Source organism: Indicator indicator, chromosome 12 (assembly GCF_027791375.1).
Source record: "Indicator indicator isolate 239-I01 chromosome 12, UM_Iind_1.1, whole genome shotgun sequence".
NCBI classification, from domain to species: Eukaryota; Metazoa; Chordata; class Aves; order Piciformes; family Indicatoridae; genus Indicator; species Indicator indicator.
Window position 1 is genome coordinate 20,690,514 of NC_072021.1, and position 24,945 is coordinate 20,715,458.

General features: G+C 40.8%; 2 protein-coding genes across 2 annotated transcripts in view; one reads left to right on the forward strand and one right to left on the reverse strand.

The window, feature by feature from the left end:
- TRAPPC9 (trafficking protein particle complex subunit 9) overlaps window positions 1–17,068 on the reverse strand; it is a 418,319-nt gene extending 401,251 nt beyond the window's left edge. The window contains exons 1-5 of the mRNA XM_054385350.1: window positions 16,485–17,068; window positions 8,388–8,533; window positions 7,932–8,060; window positions 3,904–3,930; window positions 2,388–2,509 (exon numbers count right to left, since the gene is read on the reverse strand). Coding sequence (XP_054241325.1) covers window positions 2,388–2,509; window positions 3,904–3,930; window positions 7,932–8,060; window positions 8,388–8,533; window positions 16,485–17,068 — 1,008 coding nt within the window. The remainder of the gene's footprint in view (window positions 1–2,387; window positions 2,510–3,903; window positions 3,931–7,931; window positions 8,061–8,387; window positions 8,534–16,484) is intronic.
- Window positions 17,069–22,285: 5,217 nt separating this feature from the next.
- On the forward strand, window positions 22,286–24,325 carry CHRAC1 (chromatin accessibility complex subunit 1). Its single transcript, XM_054385446.1, has 3 exons — window positions 22,286–22,420; window positions 23,073–23,199; window positions 24,159–24,325. Exons 1-3 carry the CDS (start codon window positions 22,286–22,288, stop codon window positions 24,296–24,298), a joined length of 402 nt encoding a protein of 133 aa, XP_054241421.1. The 3' UTR covers window positions 24,299–24,325.
- Window positions 24,326–24,945: the final 620 nt, after the last annotated feature.

Here is a 24,945-nt window from a genome sequence, read left to right on the forward strand (position 1 = left end):
CATGCTTGAGAACTGTCCTATCGATGGATTCAAATTTATCTGAAACTATCCCCAAAACTGCCACTTTTCGTTGCTCTTGATCATAAATTAAGCACAAAATGTATCCTGTTTCACTTGGACAATCTTTCATTAAGGCAGACACAGAAACGACAAATCATATTTACATAGCTTAGTCTAAAGATACTTTAAATACCAGATGAGATACCTGAAATTAAAAAGCAATTAAAACATAAATAGCTACTCTACAATTAAACTTATGTTTAATGTTGATGTGTATATTGAGCCACTATTGTCACAATTTTTTTCCTCTTCATATTATGAATGCAGCCATTAAGCTACCTCACTACCTGATTCTCTGAGCACTTTCAGAAAAATCAAGAGAAGTGCTCCAGCAGAGCTGAAAACTGTTTAATTTTTATAAATCCTCTTTTAAGAACATTTGTCCTTAAGATTTCGCCTGACCCCCTACCTCTCTACATGCTCCAAATCCCAGCCCCTCTGACCTATCCTGCAATATCACATCCATCAGCAACAGCTCCTGAATTCCCTGGAGATCACTGCAGCAGGCAGGCACAGTAAATAAGCATTCAGCTTACACAATGCATAAAAGCATCACTGGAGTTTATGACATTATATATTAAGGACCATAAGCATCCAAACAGTTAACAAATGCTCAAATCTCTAACACTTCTGCTCATAGTGCTTTAAAGATACAAGACAATTTCTCCAAAACCTCCTGGTATGAGCAGGGACAGTAAATAGTTTACCCAGTGCCCTGCTGGTTTAGGTGTTGTCCTTGACCAGAGTTCTGAGATTGCCAGCATATAAAGCAAGCATTTAGCTCAGTAGTCTAAATTATGCTGTTGAAAAATCATGGTGTTGCTGATCTTACAGAGTTCTGGGACAGTCAACCTGGTTGACTCTCCATTAGATGGGTGAGCTTAGAAGTGTTGGTTGGCCATGCCAACACTGTTGGTCCTGCCAGATCACCTTACCCCTGCCCCCTCCCTGGAGGTGGTCAAAGCCAAGCTGGATGAGGCCTTGAACAACCTAGTCTACTGAAGGTGTCCCTGCCCATGGCAGGGAGGTTAGAAGTAGATGATCACAGAATCATACAATCAGTCAGGGTTGGAAGGGACCACAAGGATCGAACCCCCCTGCCATGAGCAGGGACACCTCACACTAGAGCAGGCTGGCCAGAGCCTCATCCAGCCTGGCCTTAAACACCTCCAGGGATGGGGCCTCAACCACCTCCCTGGACAACCCATTCCAGGCTCTCACCACTCTCATGGGGAAGAACAACTCCCTTACACCCAGTCTGAATCTCCCCACTTCCAGCTTTGTTCCATTCCCCCTAATCCTGTCAATACCTGATAGCCTAAAAAGTCCTTCCCCATCTTTCCTGTAGGCCCCCTTCGGATACTGGAAGGCCACAAGAAGGCCACCTCAAAGCCTTCTCTCCAGACTGAACAGCCCCAACTCTCTCCGTCTCTCCTCACAGGAGAGGTGCTCCAGCCCTCTGATCATCCTGGTGGCCCTTCTCAGGACACCTTCCAGCATGTCCATATCCCTCTTGGAATAGGGGCTCCAGAACTGGACGCAGTACTCCAGGTGGGGTCTCACTGGAGCGGAGTAGAGGGAGAGAATCACCTCCTTTGACCTGCTGGCCACACTTCTGATGCAGCCCAGGATCTGGTTGGCTTTCTGGGCTGCAAGTGCACATTGAGAGCTCATGTTGAGCTTCTCTTCTACCAGCACCTCCAAGTCCCTCTCCTCAGGGCTGCTCTCCAGCCAGTCACTGCCCAGCCTGTATTTGTGCCAGATGCAGGACCTAGCACTTGGTCTTGTTGAACCTCATGAGGTTGGCTTGTGTCCACCTCTCCAGCCTGTCCAGGTCCCTCTGGATGGATCCCTTCCCTCCAGTGTGTCTGCTGCACCACGCAGCTTGGTGTCACCAGCAAACTTGCTGAGGGTGCACTCGATGCCACTGCCCATGGCACCCACAAAGATGTTGAACAAGACTGGTCCCAGGTCTGACCCCTGACGGACTCCGTTTGTCACTGGCCTCCACTGGGACACGGAGCCACTGACAGCCACTCTTTGGGTGCAGCCATCAAGCCAGTTCTTTATCCATCTCATGGTCCACCCATCAAACCCATGTTTCACCAGTTTGGAGACCAGGATGTCGTGCAGGACTATGATCTTTAAGGTCCCTTCAAACCTAAACCATTCTATGAATTTATGACTCTATGAATCTATTTCTTCTATTATCGTATGCTTCACAAACTTTATTGCATATGCTTTACAATATCATCTGAAACCAAAATGACATTGGTTCATTATTTGCAAGAATGTCAGTGAAGTTTCCTAAAAATAAGTGGTATTACCTTCCCATAGTAAGAAATGGCTTCTTTATATTTATCGATGATGTCTTCAGGACTAAGGCAATTCTTAGCACGTCCTATCTCAGCACTGGTGTCTGCATTGATACCATTTGAAGTCAGTGCACCTGGAAGAGAACAGGGTAAGAAATGTGTAGAAGGACGTTTAGCAAACACAAATTATCTAAAAAAAAAAAAAAAAAAGGATATGCTGTGGGTTTGACTAAAGCACACACAAAGAATACTTCCCCTACTGGAAAGTAATCATGTCCTAACAACAAAACATGAGTTCTATTGGAATATGCTATTTTAAATATTACAAATGAAAAATGGATTCAATCATAAACCATCAAACAGGAAATAATCTTCCACTTAGTAGAAAACAAATATATTCATAACCTCTTACACTCACATGATTATTTAGACTATGAATAAAGTATTAGATTCCTAACATCAGATTACGGCCACACCTGATTATGCATTTTTCATATTTGAATTATTCCTTGTTCTACTTAAAAACTGTATTTCTAAACCACACCCAAGTATAAAAAAAGGGCTATTTTTATAAACTAATTATTAGAAATTACTTCCTTCTACAATCATTTAAAGTGAATACTTCTCTATGTCTACTCACAGAAAACCAAGTGTTATACTGCAACAAAGTCCACCAAATCTGAGCCTTCCACATTAAAAAATAAATAAATTACCTGAGGCTCAAACAAAACAGTAAGAAATTACTTTTATGATGTAAGAAATAAGGTGAGCGAAAGAAAGAGTCTTTACATGCATAAGGTATAAGAATCTGAAATAGAAGCAAAGGAAATCTGAGGTATCACAAAGAACATGAAAATGTTATTTCTAGAATTTAATTTTATTGCAGAGTTAACACAATAAAATTGAAAATATACAACAAAGGTTTGGCAATGCTCTACACCTTTTTACAGATTCATCTGTAGGATTATGTAGTAATTTATTTCTCCAAGAGGTTTCTCTACTAACTTTGCAAGAAAATCTCTGTTTTCAGAACTGGATCTAGCTTTCAATAGATATTTTCTACTCCCTTTATATGTTCAGAAATATGTTGTTTTACACACTCAAATGCTAAAGAAACTTTATATATATAGTTATGAAACTTAAAAGAATCTTACCAAGGACTAATTAATCTGTAGATTAATTAGAGGTTTTAAGGAAGTTAAGTGCAAAATCTTTTTTAATGATGATTGAGAGAGTTACCATGATACTATTAAGACCACATGTGTCAATTAAAGAAGATTTTAAAATCCTCACCACTTATGAGAAGAAACAATATTGATTATGATACAGGGGCACAGTCACAGAATTAGATCATTTCTGTTGTGCCAGTTACCATTCAACCTCTTTGCTTCCTCAAGATTTATAGCCAAGCATATGGAAGCATCAGGAATCAGTACTAGTTTTGGCAAGTGGCAGTAACTATACAAATGCAAAACATATGCAAGTAATGAGCGAAAATACTTTGGAAACATGCATGAAAATAATGTACCTGGATCAATGAGAACTTCTTGTGCCCCTAAAAGGAGGAACAAAAATGATTTTTTTTTTTCAGCCTTTACATACAGCCAACAAAATAAGCTCTTAAAATCTTATAACTAACATTAGGCTTGAACAAACTTTTAAGATTTATTAGGATCATCATTTGTATTTTGTAGGACTACCAATTAAAGTTCGAGTAGTCACCATATGTTAGATTTTTTTTTAATTAAATGTAAAAATCCCATAAACTTGAAATAGATTCTAAGACACGTCAAGAAGAACTAAATAATTTTCCATGTATAATTTAAAGCCATATCCTTTTTTTTCTTTATTCTTGTTTTAATTGGCAAGTTTCCTTCACAATACATATGCTGTATTTTAATATCAGGTGGTACAGTACTTAAATCTCCTTGTAGGAGATCATTTATTCTGTATGATACTCTAGAATAACATTCTCAAGTAACTCTATTCCTTTCAGTTTGCTCCATCAATTTTTTTCTGAATAATTGAGTCATGCCAACCCAACAAGCCAGACTATTCACATGAAATAGCTGCTAAGAGTATTGCAGACTTGGACTATCAGATGCGTAACACTTCATTGCCCTAAACTTTGATTAAACGTGGCAACAAAATTGTTAAAATCAAGGGTGAAGAAGTCAAAAACAATTGCTCTGAGAAAGGACCTCACTTCAGGTAATCTGCTCAAATTAATGAAGCTGAGATACAGAGCTACATCAAGGTAACTCTAGCACTTCACTCAGGTGTCCCAATTCTGCTTGGGGAAAGAGGAAAGTCAAGTGAAAAAATTAAGAGCTTAGTACTTCAAATAAAACATAGCAGAGAAAGCCAAAACAGCTAATAAGCTGAACATAAAGCAATCTAAACTCAGCTTATTCAAAAATCACACAGCCAACAGGACGTGCCCAGGTTCATGGCCAGCAGGATCTAAGCAGCTCAAACTCTTCCTTTACACAGAAAGCTGCAGACACAAATCCAGTCATTCAAGGGGACACAATCTAAAACTCTCCCACTACAAACAAAAGGTTTTAAGAACATGAAAAGTCACACTTCTTTAGAACCTCAAAGTTCCTTTTTCATAACCAGCAAGATGCTGCAGTCCAAGAGCTCCGGCAATGACCGAGGAAGAACACCTGTCCCTGGAGTAAGCAAGACTCCACAACTCCTTCCATCAGACAAGTCCTTTAAACACTCCATAATTAACTATTTCTCTTCTAAATTAACTATTCCTATCAAAAGAGTTTCAAAAGAAGTTGAAGGGTACAGCAACAATAAAAAGCACCCCACAACATACAATATTTTGATTGTTACAGATAGGAATGAAATACATTACATTTCTCTCCTGTTAAGCTTCTGTTCTGTATTACACAAAGAGAGACAATATTAATGCTTCTCTTTCCAAAGATGTTTCTATTTAAAGCAGATACCTCAATACTGGGGTTTTAGCAGCCAGGTCCCACACTATAGGCTAAAAACACTAAATGGTGGAAATCAGAGAGATTCAAGAGAAAGATGTTTCTCTTGACTGGGTCTTGGCACAAAGTCAGTACAAAGAAACATTGACCTGTCAAAGCTGAAGTACAGGCACAAAAAGAATTGCAATTCCAGACACATCAGGAAGTGCTTAAGTCAACTCTGCCATCGATAAGCCTCAAAAAACAGGCATGAATTGAATGGCAGTTCCAAGTATGGCATTTCTTGATTTGCACACAGTTTGGGAACTCCTTTTGTTTCTAGCCTTCTCCCACAGAAAGATTCCCACTGGAATTTATTCCCCAGATAAAATACTGTCTTCACAAAATTCATTATAACAAAGCAAATTATAAAGAAAGGTGCAGTTTGAAAAGATTTTAAGCAAAAGGTGTTGCAGAGTCAAAAAAAAGACATTCAGAAAACTTTGTAGGATTAAAAAAAAAAGATATCATAGCACTCACTATTTGGCTAGAGAGTGCAGAAGCTTAGACCTCAAAACATTAAAGAGATCTTAGCTAAAGAACAATATCTAATGTACCATGAAGAAGCATTTTTGTCTGGAAGGGAAAACCAAGGAATACCCAGATTGCAACATCTACTGTTAAATATTCACAGAAAAAGTAGACAGTTAAATAATTACGTAAAGTTACACTCTAACAGCCAACATAAAATGCACTCACAGGTCATGGGACCAAATGCACAGATTTTAATGACTAGTTAGTATATGAAAAATATTTTACTATCACAATAACCTGGTGTCAATATACATAGTCGGTAAACTAATACAAAGTAAGCATTACTAGATTGTGACTTACAAATGAATAAAGATGGGTGGTTGGGTGTTTTAGGTGAAGAAATAAATGTTGATCATATTGCACACAGAACTTACACCATTACCAGCTTGTGTTTTCTCAGTACTGTGCAAGAACCTTAGTATATGCACAGAAATGGCTGTGCTGGCTCAGACCAAAGGCCTGTCCCACTAATAATAAACACCACATTTTAATTTCACAACCCTAGCCAGCCTCCCCTGGAAGCCACAGAAACTTTCAGAAGCCTTTACACCAGGTGGCAAGCTTTCAGTTCTGTGATTAAACGTTCTCTCCAAACACAAAGGAGCACAGAGGAACACTGACAGATAGCTGAACCCCAAGAGCTTAATCAGAGCCCAGAGAGCTGTCTGGGGTGAAAACCATCAAGATCAGCTAATATGAGTAGCTCTCTGGAGAACTTACTGTCTACAAAGGACCACAGAGAAAAAATAGAAAAGAGAAAAAAAAAAAAAAAAACCACGTTGGGATTGTACAAGATTTCATATGGGATACATAGGGGATAAACCAAAGACAGGGAAGAAGGCGGCTCAAGGCAGTCCAAGGAGTAAGAATGAAAACAGCCAGAATGGGAAGCAGGATGAGGCTGTCAGTGGCCTGTGCTTGCATGAGTGCTGTGTTTTCTCTCTGTGTTGGTCTGTGGCCAGCTGTGCATATCAACGCTGTGTGGGTGTCTGTGTGTACACCTCTTGGGAACACACACTCTACTTCATGACTGGGTGGACATGGGGACATGAGTTACATGAGTTGTGCCTCTGTCACACTGCCAGATCTAGCAACTTCTAATAAGGAGTTCAATATCATACCTATAAATTGCATAAAGAGTAACTCTGTTCATCTGCTTTTCCATCTGTATTTGATACCCTCTAGTTCTACTAGCAGCAGCAGCACTGAACCTCTGATCCCAATCCAACCTCCTCCACAACATTCACCGTATTATCAAGGAGCTCTTTCATATTTCTCCTCAGTCATATCATTTGAAGAACTTCAGCATTCTAGGCACTCAGTTATTCTTTGTACAGAAACCACACCTAGATAATCTTTGCTGCCCATGTGCAATCTCCTTCAAGTAGAAAACTGGGAGACAGGGAACATGAACAGCCGCCTGAGCTAGGAAACTGAAATGGAACACAATAGTCCAGATGGAGGTGAATCACAGACTTAATAGTATTTTCTATTTTTTTTTCCCACTGCTACTCCCCTAATAATTTCTAAAATAGTTTAAGGAGGCCAAGGAATGGCTACCACACCAATACTAATACAATCCTCATATTAGTTGTGTAATTTGACAGCTCAGTATACTACATCTTAAATCTTAGATTGGTTTATTGGTATTTAGTTAATTTAGTGTTGACTTTAAAAGAGCAAACACCTCAGAATAAGTGTGCCTAACTTCATATGCTCAACAGGTGCATCACTGCCACATCAGTTGCACTTTTTATGAAAACTGCCTGCATCTGCATCTGATGCTAACACAGACACTGTTAATCAGATTAAAAGATCAAAAGCTTTGCAACTGCATGCAAAGCACACGTGTTGGCACTGACACCAAAACAGCAGAAAACTCATGCATGTAAAAATCTTTAAAATTGTGTTCTTCCCTCCCACCTCACTCTTCCAGTTTATCTTGTCATGGGTTACAGAGTTCAGAAGTAGGGAAGAAATTTCAAAATGTTCAGTGGCAGCAAATGAGATAAAAGCCAGATCTCATCTTTACCTGGTCTGTGTCTGTTGCCTGCCTCAGCAGAAAGAGAACCTCCTTGTGTTCTGCGAGATCCCACTTTTCCTCCAGTGCCACCAGGATAATGATAGATGACTGATGCTGAGCATAACCCCTCAAGAGCAGCTGCAGAATAAAGAAAAAAGCCAATACATTGGTGGAGATACTTGCAAGAAAGTAAACTGTCATCAAAAACACATACCTTCTAGAAAAGCATTAAAAAGTCACACAGAATTTATTGGTTTTTTAAGTATATGCTTTACTACAATAATACATTTTATGCTGCGGGTTTTCTTAAACACATTGGCTTATATTTTAATTTTTATTTTGACTTAATTCTTCACACCTGATCACCAAAATCATATTCATAGTACAGAAGAAAAGTTATAGAAGATAGCTTGATTTACTCTGTTTTAGAAACTAAGTATTCGATTCACTATCGGTTAATCCTACCTCCAAGCCACAGGAAGTCATTCACAGACCGTAGAAGTTCCACTGCCATGTGATAGTGCACCAAGGAATCTTGTAACATGCCAGCTTGTAAACACAGGTCACCAACATGCTTCCGCATTCGGCCTTGGCAACGCTTCTTATAATGTCTGGAAAATAAAAGGTACAATTTAGTTATTCCTCTGAAATAACTATGTGAGGTAATAAACACTTGAAGTCTCACTTTTCTTTCCTTCATAATAGTAGATGAATATTTTACTATTTAATCAATTTACTATTTCTCTGAGCAAATATCCTGTATGAATTCTAACCAGCACGGTATGCAAAGAAACAACATTTTGAGGAGACACTGATCAAGAAAAATCCCAATGCAGCACATATTTTGGCTACACAGCATTTACACACAGTCACACAACTGAAAGACTGCACTTCAGAGCATTTTAATATTCTTGTGACAAATGAAATAAATCAGAGTCATAGTATCGCCCAGGTTGGAAAACCTCAAAAGCCCTTCTAGTCCAACCATGTTAGATAAGATTATCTAGTACCCTGTCGAGACACATCTTGAAAACCTCCAAACCATGGTTTTAATAGCCTGCAACATGTATTTGGCTGCCCCTCCAGAGCTGTCTATTTGCTTTTAAGTACACCCAAAAGCTCATTGTGAAGTCAGGGTAGTATCGTGTTCTGCCTTGTTCCTTTGCCATGGTAGGGAACGGACTGCTCAAGCTTCCAGGAGACTGTTCTTTAATGTTTCTTAGCAGTCACAGGTTGCTTTTCCATCCGTGGATACTTCCCATGGAATCCCTCAGATCTTGGCTCAGATCATATTGCAGTTGGCTCTTCTAAAACATAGGACTTTTGTTCCCCTACTGGTCAGTGTGTTCAGAAGGATCTTAACCTTCATGATATTGTTGTCACTGCACCTAAGGCTACCATTGGTAATTATCTTGTCACAAAGTTTTCTTGGTTTGTGCGCAGTAAATCTACCACAGCACTGTTCCTACTCAGCAGCTCCATCATTTCCAGGAAGCAGTCCTCAATGCATTCCAGGAAACCAATGGGCAACTTGTATACTGCTACATTGCTGTCCCAGCTGAAGTCCATGTAATCAAAGAGGAGCAGATTCTGATGGCCTGAGACCTCCTTAAGCAGCCAAAGTAATGGGAAATTAGTAACAAATATCTGACGTAAGATGTCCCTTGATGATGACCCTTCCAGTCTTGATCCAAAGACACTAAAAAACTTTCATAATCTCCATAGCTCAGCACCATACATTCAAACTCCTGTTTCACATAAAGTGTAAATCTATCCCCTCTTCTTCCCTTCCTATCTTTAAGAATTTATAGCCATCCACTGTGGTATTCCTACCAAGTTTCTGTGGTTCTCTGCTCACTGCTCACCCTGTAACTTGCCCATGCTGCTTCCCTCAGGCACCACCCAGCTGAGGAAGAAAGAGGAGGGAAGAGGAAACAAGAAACTTTTCTGATCCCATCATATTCACAACTGATGTGGTAATGACATTAAATGAAGATTAATACAACTGTTGTCTTTCAGATATGTCTCATCTTTTCTTTTTCAACAAGCATGCACTCTATAGATCTTTTTAAGGAAAAAATACATGAAAATTCAAGTGAAAACCAAAGCTGCTCTGCCCAAACTATGGAAAGGCACCAAACTTTACCAAGATTTCAATTTGAGCTTCAGGGTATAGAGAAACACTTCTGCCAAAAAGCTACTTTATAATCTTGAATCAGTATTGTATAGGAGAGTAAAAGTTGTCTACAAGTCAAGTTTTACTAATCTCTGCATTCCATAACAAAATTGAAATTGTTATAATATTTTTAACTTTTTTCCTTATACAGCATAAACAGTGTAAATAGAGAATCACCACTTCCTTACACAGCTATACTACCTCTTAAAAATGCTGAAACTTCAAATTTCCTCTCTCTACACTTCCAAGTAATCGCTACATTTATGGACTAATTACATTTCTTATTCTCTCAAAAGCACATTTTTCAAGTGTTTTTCCAGATTTTCCAGACTGCACATGATTAAGTTCATATGCATATGATTAAGTTCATAAATATGAGTCATGCAGCAAAAGGAAAAGAGATATGTTAGACTCTTAAATCAGAACCTAATACTGGAATCATTTCAATCATGCTGCCTCACAAACAGCTCTTCCTAACCAACACCTAATTTTGCTGCAGGCTTATGCATACGTAAATACATGCAAAGTTTGAACGCATTTATTTACTTAGCCATCAGTAAACATTGTTCATTCAAAACATTTCTCTTTCAGAAACTCTCCTTGTTTAAAAACAAATGGGAATTTTAATCCTGGTGATGAAAATACTTACTATTAATTACTCAAAGACTGAATTCATACACCTACTTACAGGCACTTAAATGTGGTGCCAAGACAGGCTCTCTCTCACACAGTCCCTGCAAGTCTTCACTGTCCTTCTGGAAAACATTTTCTCACTAGTTACAGAGCAAGTTTGCACCATACGAATGTATAAACTATGTCTTAATTTAGTTCTCAAAATAAAGTATAATTAATTCAGGTGATGTTTTTATCCCAATTACTGCAAGTATGTCCAAAGAGACAAAAGGCAAAGATATCACTGAAATGAAACCCACTCTCCACAGACACCAAATCTTAATTTACTTCATATTAGGGAGGCCTATTTTTAAAAAAAAAAAAATTAATAGCTACAATATCAGATCATTAAAATCATGTCTAAGTGACTGATGATTTCTTCAGTGGACACTGGGGTGCAAATTTAATGGAAAAAGTCCTACATGCATATATACATATATGAGTATCAAATTAACATTATTAATTTTAATATCTAGCTGGTTTTGCTTTACCTAAACAATCTGGCCACAAAGCTGAAAGTGAGAAGTTTACAGACTCCTTCTAATTTTTTTTTTTTTAATTAAAAAGTTGTTTAATTCCTGTGAGACTCTACTGCCTAAATCAAATCTATTGATGACAAAGTCCATGTGAATTGCCTGCTCCCTTTTCTAGGATAAGATGACAAATCTTTTTTCTGGCCAGCTCCTTAGAGCATCATACCGTTAAGAGCTGTTTCTATTTATTTTTCCCCCAGAAGAGCATTTAAAACATGAAGTTTCAAAGACACACCCAAGCCTTTCCCAAAGACACCCCACAAGCTCCTTCTAGAGTGCGATGCATTCAGAAATGCCCTCAAGAAAGGCAATGCTGCACAATGCAGAACCACATATGGAATACTCAATAGCATCACTCATCCGAACTCCTCTTCAAAGGTACTTTCCTCAACACATTGACACATACAGTTGACTACAAATTCAGTTTAAAAACCTTACTCTCTAAAGTCAGTTGTGTTAATTTGGTACCTTACATAGTCTTATATATTCTCTTCAGAATAATAACCACGATTGTTATTACCATCAGCAACCACAACTACTACTACTTGAAAATGGAGGACAATAAACCTACTTCAGGAACCAAAAAACACTATTCAATCTCATTTCCATTTCTGTTTTATTTGCCATGTAGGATAAATGCTTTTCTCCTTCACCTCCAACTCTTTTCTAGAATTCCAGGAAAATTTTACAGAAAATTCAAACCACCGGTATTGTATTTCAAGACAGAATTTGTCTTCACTAGAAATCATCCAGCAATAGGTTTGAATGAATTTCTGGATCCTCAAAATTTCCAAGGGGCTAAATTTAAAGACAAGAAACATGCAAAATAAATTTGCAAAAGTATTCATGCAAAATGCTTCAACAAAAACGTCCATCAAATTCTGCTAATTCCAATTAGCATGCAAAACTGCAAATATCACCACTCATAACATTATCCAGACTAAAAAGGCACAGCTATGGCATTTGATCAACTGCCAGAACTTTCAAATTTGGAAACCAAACACAGGCAGCAACAGCTTCATGGCTTTGGATTTTAAAAACTAAAGCAAATTCCAGAGGCCAGCAGCCACCTAAGCAAATTATGTGTGTCCTATAAAAAAAAAAAAAAAAAAAGAAAAACAGCATTGCTACCAAATATAATTGCTAAATGCACCAAAAGGGGTAAACCACAGTAATAAGGCTCCAGGCAGCAATGATTTTTGTGTGTAGTGAAAAAATAAATACAAAAAAGCAACACTAAAATATGCAATGAAGGCGGAGTGGAAAAGCAGTACATGGAGAAAAGCTAACTATTTTAAAAAGATACACAATCACAGCCTACCTTTTTAGACCCAACAACAAACTCACAGGGCAGTATGAGAGAAGAGGAAAAACAAAAGAAAGGAACAAAACCAAAATTAGAAGGACAGAGAACAGAAAAGAAAATTAACAGCAACACAGAGATACTGAGATACTGTAAACTTCAATAAATTGGTGAACAAATCCCCTCTAGAAGACTGTGTAAAAAAAAAAAAAAAAAGACAGCTATAAAATAGAGCCCTACTATCTCGTCTCTTCGTAGTACTAACTGGATGCCTTACCAGTATTAAAGAACGAACCTAAAACACAAACTGATGTAAGCAACGTTAAAATAAGCTTATCCAAGTAGATTTATAATCATACACGAGTATGGTTATTTTCTCAGCTGCCAACAAAAATAAAATACAAAAGTTAAACAAATGGGATTTCTGGCAAGTGCATTTCCTGGTTTCAAGCTTGTAAAACCTTTGTGTCATCATGACAATGATGATTTTTCCACTTCCAGACTCTACAAATAACTACCAAGAGCAACCAATTTTAGAAACTTTTCAGTTGTCCTCACCTAATTCACACATAAAGAGACAGGAAAAAAAGTAACAGATTTGCAAGGATCACCTATCAGCTGAGTGCTCGAGGATAACAATGAAGTCAGACTTCCAGTCCTACAACTTCTGTTTCACAGGACAATCTTTCTTCCAAACTTCTCAGGATTTAATGCTACTATTTCTCATGCATAAAGTTTTCCAGCAGAAAAAAAAAATCTACACAAATAATATAGTGAGTTTACGTACGTTATGATCTCATTACGAGCTCTGGAATATTCTCTCTTCTGCTCATCACACAAGCAACTTGCAAAAGACAAAGATCAGCTCCACGTCTTCTGAGAACTAGCTTATTTGAAATGCAGCATAATGATGCATCTACCTAAATTATGAATGCTGCATCCTAAAAGAAGGCAACCATGTTCCAATTACTGTACAACCAAATTAATGCTAGTCTTACTAACTGGGTAAAAGAGATCAGACCTATGTATGTAGTCCTGATTATAAGTATTAAACTTTATATTTTCCAATAAACTGCTTGGGGGAAAGCCTCTTTTAAGATTCAAAACGTTCATTAGTCTGTTTAATCTTCAAATCATGTGATTGTAATTACTAATCACATCTAAAGACGTAGGCTTGAAAGTGTAGGTTAGTTTAATAAACTGATCTTAGTTCAATCACCTTTCATGGTCCTGACTGTCTGTTAAGTAAAATCATAGAATGGTTTGGAGAGACCTTTAAGATCATCTAAATTTAATCTCCCTGCCATGGGCAGGGACACCTTCCACTAAAGCAGGTTGCTCAAAGCCCCATCCAACCTAGTTTTGAACACTTCAAGGGATGAGGCATCTACAAATTCTCTGGGCAACCTATTCCAAGCGCCTCACCAACCTTATTGTGAAGAATTTCTTCCTAGTACTTAATCTAAATCTAATCTCGATTTGAAATAGTTACCTCTTGTCCTGTCACTACATTACCTGACAAGAAGCCCTTCCTTATGTTTCCTGTAGGCCTCTTTCAGGTACTGAAAAGCTGCTACAAAGTCTCCCTGGAGCTGAACAACTCCAACACTCTCCTCCTGTCTTCACAGGGGAAGTGGTCCAGCCTTCCCAGTAGAACACAAAAGCAAAGATGCATCATGCATTGAAATGTGCCTAGAAAGGTCCCTCTGCAGACAAGCTCAGGTACCCTATGCATATCTATTTTTCTCTCAGTCAAGGACAGCTGCTTTTCTTACATTTACTTGAGATCACATAAATTTCTCCTTTCTGTTACAGAACTCAAACATGTATATAAAAAGTCCAATCATTCAAAGTATTTTCTTACTCATCCATGCAAAACACTAAACTTAATATAAAAATCTTTTAATTCAGCTTGCTTGTATATAAATGCTAAAGTTTCACCACGAGAAGTACTACCTTCACCACAAAATTAAGCTCAAAAACTTGCTTACTACTGAACTGAAAGCGGAAAGATTAGAATATTTAACACCTTTTCTTTGAGCAGTGAAGTGTAGTAAACATTTAAAGTATATCCTTTCATCTAGACTTACTGAAAAACTATTTGGTGTTCAAAACACCCAGCAAGGCCATACGTGTGTCTGAAACCGTGATTAACTTGTGAGTTCACAGAATCAGGGTCATACACCTCCCACTTCGCCAAGACTTCAAGCATCACAGTAAACCTGTTTCAACTCTTCAGTGCAACTACAGAAATATCTTCTTGGATATGAGTGGACAAACACACTGCTGTACTGGAGCTCCCAATCAGGTCAGAACTTCACAGGAAATACATGCTAGCTACAACACAGCCACTGCTCATGAGTAATTTATGTAAGGAACTGACTTCCTGAGTACAGTTTGGAAACACGCTGTTTAGAAGACACCATTAAATAGCGTAACTAATGGTGGTCTTAAGATTCGTGGTTTTCCTAGCTAATTGGAATAGGCAATCTTGGGGATTATATCCAACCACAAATCACCTAAACAAAGTAATTAAAGGCCAAGATTCTAAAAGGCCTCATCTAGTCTACAAAACTTAACCACCTATGTGGAGTAGAAAATTTTTAAAAAAGAGTAACACAGGAATTTATAACACTAATAAAAGTTGAATAGTGCAAGGAGTAATCAGAACACTAAGAGTAGTTCAACTAGGGCACACCATTGGCTAGCAAGTTCAACTGCTCACCAGCAAGGAGGACCAGGGCAGGCAAGAAAGGTACTGTTGGTCCCTCAAGCAATCAGAGAGAATTTAACTGAGGGCTTCAAACTAATGCAAAACGTAACACTACTTTCTTAGAGTATACCATATCCTTATACAGAGATTCTCAAGCTAGAACTAATTGTGCAGGCCAAGGTGATTAACATGATCAGATGGCTTTGCAAAACTGCCTGGATAGCTCTGGAGAACTCTGCCAAGGACCCTTTGAGCCTTTATACACAATAACCACTGCTGACAACCCTAGCAGTACAAGACAGATATAAAAGATACTCTTCTCATGCATACAACAATGTATTTGATGAGGCATCCACAGCTCTGTATTTTCCAAGTCAATGGGAGGATGGTTGCTTCTGTCCTTTGAATCTAACTGCAGGCAAGTGGCATTCACACTTGCATGTAGCTACTAAGCCAGAATTACTAATCCCAAACACAAGCACCATGTAACATGCACAAATCTGAAAGCTGAGCATGCAAATGATCAGGAAGGAATGATACAAGGGCAAAACAAAACACAAGAAGTCCTGTAACATACACAAAACCAAACAGAACAGTTGTGAGAAGAATGGCAGCAAAACAAGACAGGACAAGAATACAAACTAATTAAATAAAAACAAAAGACAGGGAAAGATGCAGGACTTAGTCACCAAAACAAATGGATGAAAAAGCAGACAGAGGCTTAGGGGAAAAAAGATACAAACATGATAAGCAGGATTAGTCAAACACTACATAAAATTACTTCTCATTGATGTTAATTGAATTTACTAATAAATTAGATCTATATACCATTTGAAGCTTTCCAGCAAAGTTTCTTTATGACAGAATCTGTCAAAACTTTCCTATGACTTCTTCCTACTATTTGATTAGCCTCATAAATTAAATATGCGTATATGTGTGCGTGTATAAATATATATATATATATATATATATATATAAAATGTAGAAACTCAAAACATCAAATATGGCCAGACTACAAATTAAACAGTCAGACATACACAGTAACACAGGCCTACAACCTCTGGTTTAACAAAGTGTGCTTTGTCCTTTCTAAAAGGCTTATTCTTAAGTCTAGCAATTGCCACATTTCTTCGAGACTTGTGACATGACAAAAGTAGCTGCTTACCTACTATCGGTGTCCAGACCTACAAAATCCTTCTTCTCAAAAGGGACACACAGGAGCGGGATCTTGTCTCCAGACTTATCAGTGGCTCTGTCAAGCCGCTTAGACTCCAACACTATAAAGAGGGATTCAATAAAATCTTCTATTCTCTTCTCCACAGTTTCACACTCATCATAACTGGGATAAAACGCCACATCGGTGCGGGGCTGCTCTACAATCTCTCCTTGAAGCCCAAAGACAAACAACCGGGAATCATAGAGAGTAGAACCATACATCTCCTTTTGCAGATGGAATTTTTCAAACGTCTGAGGCCAGTCCTTTGCAGAAGCACAGTCTGTAATAGTTATCAGCCCCACAACCTTCCTATGTGTCTGAAAATCTCCCCATTCATTGTTCTCAGGGGGATAATGGTGCCTGTAACGGATATACAACACACGCTGAGAGTCACGCACGTTAACTTGACTCACTGCTGAAATTCGCTTGTAGATCCTGAAAAAGCTCTCTTCAGGTACAACGCCAATTGGCTGAACCACAACCAGGAGAGTCTGATGATCCTCAGCACACTGCATGTAGTCAGGAACACTCATTTTGCATCAACTGCAGGCTAGTAAAAGAAAACGTGTATTATCTTTTAACATTCATATGTACATACAGTTGTAGAAACAAACCAAGACTTTGATGCTAAACACTTCTGCACCCTGTATAACTGTGTATAACTAATACTTTCCTTCATCATTTTACCCAATCTTCAATCATGCAGCCTACTGAAAAAGATACACAAGGAATGTTCTCAGTCTTGGCAAATTAGGTTTTTCCAGCCGAGAGTGTCATTCACCGTGCACCTATACAAGCAACCTAACACACGGGCGCAGCAGAGAACCCCTCCCTGCCACAGCCACTGAATAAACGCTTGCTGAAGCACCACCTCAGGAGAAATGTCCTTCCAGACTCGGGCTCCCCAGGCTGTCTCCACAATACCCTTTGGGGAAAAATACGGAAAATTGTATGAGGTGAGATGTAAAACGACACCACTGCGGAACGACCAAATTTTACACAGTTGTCAGTGCACATGGCCAGGCAGAGGAAAATCAGGTCCTGAACACTTAATTTTTGAGAAAAGGGAAGTCATTCTTTTCTCAAAACACAGGCAGGTTCATCAGAAGGGCCAGCCAATACTTTCTACTTTTAAATATTTATAATTCCTTCTCCCTTGAGCTATCCAGAAACGATAGTACTGCAGCTGTGTCATGAATGAAAACGTGCATAGCTAAGCCCGCCTCTCTCCTCTGAGACCTCCCAGACCACACAGATCCCTTGGAGGACTTCAGCTCAAAAGCACCCTCTAAAACGCACATACAACTCAAACAACAAACCCACACCAACCGCAGGGGGGGGGGGGTGGTGTGGAAGGCAAGCAAGAAAGCAGCAAAGAAAAGCCAACAAACAAGTAAAAAAGCCACAGCACAGCTTCCGACCGACACTTGCTTTGCGAAGTGACATGAAGAAAAAGAGTAAAAGAGTTTGCAGCCCGCGAGCACAGATAGCAGAGCAGCAGCTGTTCGCGGAGGAGGAGCTCCTCAGAACTCCTGATGGTGCGAAGGTCCCCCCACCCCACTGCCCAATTGTCAGCTCGAAGCGCAGCGCCCTGCCCCGCGGCCCATCCCGCCGCTCGCGACTCCGCGGAGCGCCGCGTCCCGCCGCAGCGGGCGGGCAGGAAGGGAGAGCTTCACCGGTGCGGCGCTCCGCTTCCCCGATTTCCCTCTCCCCGGAAAGATGCTCGCACTGGGCGCGGCGAAGCTTAGGAGAAGAAAAGAAATAAATGTTAAAGCGAGAAACAATTCCCGAGGAGGCGCGGCGTCAGGTGCACGCTCCCCCCGCGCCCAGTCAGGAAGGGAACTGAGGAGCAGAGTGAGGAGAGGGGAGGCCCAGAGGAACCGCTGTGGGGCACCGGGAAGGGGCAGAGTCTCTCGGGGAAGGGGGTATCCGACTCAAACCAGGCACGGGCTCCTGGATAGCTTACGCGTTAGGGGTAAGGAGCACTCACAGCCGGGACAGGAGCCGCCCCGCCTCCTCCTGCAGCCGGACGCGAGGGGCGGGTAGGGGCGGTGCGCGACGGAACTGACGGAAATGGGCGCTCGCAGCCGCGCCCGGCCGGGGGAGGGCCGCACATGTGCAAAGGGAGAGGCTGTGAGGGGGAGGTGGGCTGCTCCGTTTACTGTAAGAGGGAGCGGTGCTGTCTCTTAGCGGTCCGCTGCACGCAGTGCCTTTCGCCAGCCGGCGTTTCACACAATCATACTGTGGTCCCCAAAAGGCGTCCTCTACCCAGTGTGCAAAGCCCACCCACATGGAGTAGACACTTGCTTTGTTTCGGCTTGCAGAATCGGCTGCGAGGTTACAAATCAACAAATCCGGCACACCCTTGGCTCAAACGGCAGCCGTTTATTATGTACAGTACAAATAACACATATGGCAGAATCACAAAATGGTAGGAGTTGGAAGGGATCTCTGGAGATCGAGTCCAACCGCCCTGCCAAAGCAGGTTCACCTGTATCAGGTTGCACAGGAGCACATCCAGGTGGCTTTTGAAAGTCTCCTCAGAAAGAGACTCCATAACCTTTCTGGGCAGCCTAATCTAGCGCTCCATCACCCTCAAAGTAAAGACATTTTTCATTATGTGAAACCTTTTATGTTCTAGTTTGTACCTGTTGCCTGTTGAACTATCACTGGGCACCGCTGAAAAGAGCCCACCACCATCCTCTTCACCACCCTTTAGCTACTGTTCAGCATTGAGAAGATCCTCTCTTAGTCTGATCTTTTCCATGCTAAAGAGCTCCAGGTCCGTCAGCCTTTTTTTCTAAGAGAGATATTCCACCCCCCTCATCATCTTTGTGGTCCCCTGTTGCACTCTCTCCAGTAGTTCCCTGCCTCTCTTGAACTGGGGAGCCCAGAACTGGACCCAATACTCCAGGTGTGGCCTCACCAGGGCAGAGTAGAGGGGGAGGAGAACCTCTCTTGACCACACTCTTTCTTAATGCACCCCAGGATATCATTGAGCTTTATATCCATGATGGCACACTGTTGGCTCATGGGAAACATGGAGTCTGTGGGTGGCCAGTACTGGGGGAGGGAGGGCAATTATTTGAGGTCACATCTACATGGGGTGGTTGAAGTTTCTGAGCCTGGATCATAACAACCCTGAGACAAGGATGGATCTGGCTACCATGTGGTATACTGGAGATGATTATTAAACCACTCAGTCTCCTGAGATCCTCCAGGATGCAGGCATGCAATGCTCTGAGTAATTCCAAGTGGCAGAAAGATCTCTGAAATGAAGTTGCCTAAAGTATGTATATATCAAAAATGGAAATGGCAGATTACACATGGTGTTTTCTGCCTAAAAGCTGGGCTCCCATTAATTGATTTTTGCTTTTGAAACTATTCATCGCTCCAGATATTCTAATGGAAGAACTCCTACACTGAGAGCCTTGCCTGAGACTTCTAAATGTTAAAGTATCTTAAAGTCACCGTTGTCACTTCAGTCACTTTCTGATTGCCTTTATGCATTCACATATAATTTAGTAGCTGCTCAGCTTTATCTTTGGAGTATGATGCAACCTCCTTGTTCCCACAAATCAGTTTAATCAAATCCACTCAACAGCCATTAATTTTTCAATTTAAAAATATACTAAAAATGTTAAATCGTTAAATATCAGTAATATTGCAACATCATGGTATACTGTGTGTGTGCACCAACCTTACGCTATATTGCTTCATCGTGAGTCCGTCTCCCCCCAGACTAAATCTCTGCAGCATGGAGAGATGCCTTAAGCTTGCTGTCTTCATGCTGCTGTTCTCTAGAGATCAGTTGAAAGCTGTCATCTGTCCAGCATGGTACTGAATTAAAAAAATGTTTGTCCAACATGTGGCCTTTCAGGGAACACTGCATTGGAAAAGAGGAAACATCTGATAATGAGATATGACCTAGAGAAGGGGAAAACAAGTCCTGGTTTGCCCAGACCACCTTAAACTGCATTGTCCACAGCTGAGCAGAATGACTACAGACAAGTCCTTAGATCCTATGGGATCTGTATGGATCATGACTCCGTATCCAAATAGCTCAATACCCTCAGAAATCTTGGTATATTAGTGTTTATATGTATGTTAAAATCATGAAAGATCCCAGTAATATAAGAAATTCTCAGTCATAGTAATGCCAACTGCTACCACAAGATGTCACAAGATTGTAAAGAAGAAATTGAGCCTGCTAGAGATCCCTTGTGGCATCACAGGACATTATGCTCCACTTCAGATGTAACTTAGACAGAATGGCCTCACAGAGGTTGTAACCTCAAGGAAATTCAGAGAATTATGCAGCCTAAGATATGTAAATTATCTGCAATAGCTAAGTGTAAAAGACATCTCCAAATAGAGTGATGTTGGAATTGGTGCCAATGAACACATCACTGTATGATCCTTGTGCTAAAGTGCTTATGACTGCTTAGGATGCTATCTTTTATTAATAAATTAGTATCATATACAGGAAAGCCTTGTTTTTATGTACCGGGCAAATTCTATATAATCTAGTAACAGTTAACAAACTCCTTGTCCTTTCCTTTCAACATTATTCTTTATAAGTACATCCCTTTCTGCCCTAATTTTTTCAAGCTGTTACTGAAGGCTACAAAAAAATTCCCATTCTTCTCTCTCATGCTAAACAGTGATCAACTCATCAGCCTCAGCAGACTTCTTACCAATACAAATGATCAGGTGTATTGTTTGAAAGCATATTGGAAATTTTTTATTTAAGCCATTAGTGAAATGCAAACTATGCATCATCATTTCTGGACGTGCTAACTCAACTCCCATAGAATCACAGAAGTATTCTGACTGGAAAAAACATTCAAGATCACTGAGTCCAACCATTAACCCAACACCACCATGCCCACTAAACCATGTCCCACAATGCCATGTCACTCCCACTGAGCAGGGTCCAGCAGACCTTGCCCAAAGAGGGTCAGATGAACTTCTGGGACCAACGCTACCGGTAACAAAGCCGCTGTTGCCTAGTGCAGGCGTACGCTGACATATTGTCCATAAGCATTTTACAGGCTACCTACAAAGCAGACAGACTAGGTTAATACTCTGTGGAAAATGTGTTAAGAATAAAGACACAGACTGATGCTCACTTAATAGTTTATATGTGCACTCCACACCTCAACATATCTCTGACAAGTGTCAGGATTACCAGACAGCATTCCCTTTTCCTGTACTACAGCAGGGAGAAGTATTTAGCAGCCTGTAATTACAGCTCGAATTAACAGTGTAGCCACTGGCCTGTAATTAGAATACATATAGGATGAGGCTGTTTGCTATTAAAAACAAGTTCCCAAAAGTCGCGTGCTAGTCTGGAGCTCAGCGGCAGGGCTCATCAAAAGAAGACCTGAATCCCCCAACCCTGCGGAAACCCGTCCAGTGCCCTCGCCCGCGGGGCCAGCTGGGAAACTCCACGTCCCCGACAGCCTCGGCTGCCACAGGCCTCCTGAGAACCGTAATCCCCCGAGCTGAGGAGGAAAGAACCAGCTAGGGCTGCTTCGCGGGACTTGTGGTTATCCCGCGGCTCGGCGAACGGGCGGGGAGCGCGGCACTCTATGGAAGTTGTAGTCCCGCCGTGGCGGACCGCGGCAGGGCGAGGCGCATCGCTTGGCCACCGGGGACTACAGCTCCCAGCGGGCCGTGCGCGGCGGCCGCCCCGTCCTTACCCGGTGAAGGGGGTGTGAAGGGCTGGAGCCGGTCAGGGGGGAAAGATGGCGGCGAGATTGAGCGGTGGAGAGAACCGGTTGGTGTCGCTGCCCCTGTCGCGTATCCGCGTGATCATGAAGAGCTCACCGGAGGTCTCCAGCATCAACCAGGACGCGCTGTTCCTCACCGCCAAAGCCACGGTACCGGCTCCCTCTTCCCTTCCCTCTTGGCCGACTCCGCTTTTTCCCCGCCGTGCTGGGCCTGTGTCTCCCTGAGGGACCGCAGCCTCCGGGCTGGGCTCTCGCGTCGCTCCTCTCACCGGGCACAGCCGCGCTGTGTTGGTGCCGGCCTCGTTCTCAGCGAGCGACTCCCGCCTCTCTACACCTCCTGCCTGGGTCTCATCGGCCATGGAGCATCAGGGTTCAGGCTCCCGCTGCGCTAAAAGGGGGTTTGGGCGTCGTCCTGTCCTGCCCAACCGAGGTCCCAGAGTCAGTGAGCCATACAAGGGGTTCTTGTTTACACCACTGTCCATTAGTATAAATTAACCCGTGTGGAAGTAGTAACCTTGTTGCTTTCTGAGCCAGAGTGACCTTTGCTAGGCTGTGGAAAGTGTAGAAGAGCAGGACAAATTCAGTTACGTACAAGAACCCAAGCCTGCAGTCAGTGCTCCAAGGAAATGCAGCCATATCCTGTCCTTGAGCTTTTCTGAAGCCTGTGAGTTTCTGCACAGCTCCCAGGAAAGGTGCAGCTAAATACGGTGCTTGTGCCTTTAAATAGGGATCAAAGAAGACCGCTGCCAACTACATATGTAAATTCAATAGTCTGACTGGTCGCTTTTCTTTTAATTTTTAGGAGCTTTTTGTTCAATATTTGGCTACATACTCCTACAAACATGGCAGAGGCAAGGAGAAGAATGCTCTAACTTACAGTGACCTGTCTCATACTGCAGAAGAGTGTGAGACCTTTCAGTTCCTTGCAGGTATCTATGGTAAATTCAGTAGTAATTGGGAAAATGTAATCTTGCTCTTGCTGAATTGTTTTTTCAGGACACAGTTCTCCTATTGGTCATTAATCTTCTCCATAACATTCAACTGGAACTCATAAAATACATCGCATGTCTTTGTGAATGAGGATTTTTCTCTTGCTTCAAATTATACAAAGCTAATTAGTTCTCAGCATATTGCCTTAAGCATCTCTTAAACTCCAGCAACTCCCATCTACAAGCCTTCAGCTTATGAAACAAGATCACTGCACATCTTTCTGTAAGAAATTATGGGACCCCAAAATGACACATTTAAATCTGTAATGTTTGTTACTTCTCAAAGTGATTCATTGTGGTATCCTCTCTTGTCGTGTGTATATAGATATATACACATACATATGGCTGCATATGTACATGGTTTTAACTGATACTTGGATTTTTGTTCTAACACTCAGCTCAGAAAAGTTATGGGATATAGGTTGAGAATAAAATATTCTTAGCCCTGTCTTTCTCTGGGTTCCTGTGGATGTGCTTCTAAGAGCACAAAGTTCTGCTTTGTCCCAGGTCCATCATTATTGCCCTGAACAAATATCTTAATGCAGAAAAACTGTTCCTGCAGGACTTAAATGGGATGGCTGGCTTGCTGAATCTAAGGCAGTTGAGTAGTTGATCACTATTTAACATAAGTAAGTAATGTACATGAGCAGATAGTAAAGAAAGTTGCTAGTAATCAGTTATAAAGAACATACTTTACCTTTGGTTACTTGTACCATAAGTGGGTATTTCCATCTTGTTCTTATAACTGTATAGGTCAGGCTAACTAATCTGATTATTCACTTAATGTTTTTAATAGAGCCTCTTTTTGACTTAACTTCATTAGTGCTATGGATGCAGCAGTACTAATAAGGCAATAAAATATTCAAACTGACTAAAAAAGAAAGAATTCTACCTTCTAGATATCTTGCCAAAGAAGATCCTAGCTAGCAAATACCTAAAAATGCTTGAAAAAGAGAAGCGAGATGGAGAAGTGGGGGAAGGTGATGAAGATGAGGAGGAAGAAGATGAAGATGAAGCTGTTGAAGATGTTCAGTCTTAAGATCAATAGAGAACTGTTTCGTAGTTGATCCATTTTCTATTGTATAAAGAATGTTATTTTTGTGACCGAGAATCCAGATGCTGGATATATTTATATACTGAGCCATCTGCTTTTGCTTTAAGAAGTTTAGAAACTGAACTTTATACTTGCTGAAGAATGGAATTCTCTCAGAACCATGGTGGGGTAAGAAGAGCTGATGTGAATCTGACAGCAGAACTTGCTCAGATCATTTATAATAACTTCTTCAGACAATCATTATCAAAATTTAAAATTTCTTCCAGGCAGCTTTCAGTCCAAAAGCTCTTTCACCCTCTGACTAGAAGGGCATCTTGCTCCAATTTGTTTCTCTTCAGAGTGGAAGATAAGGTTAGGGAAGGTGTTTTAAGCATAAGTGTCTACTATCTTCAGCCCTCTTCTTGGGGAGCCAATGAAATCCTCCTTCTGTTTTCTGAAACAGTGCCAGGGCATTAGCAGTGGACCAAGCCTATTAAAAAAAGTCTTCTGTGAAAACAGCTGCTTCTGTAATGCACCCCAAATAGCCACACTTGCACAGAAACAGGGCAGAGAATGAAATCCAGTCCAAGTGCTAATGTGGTTTTGTGGCTGTGGTGTTCAAAAGAACACGTGTTAGATAATGATGTAAATAC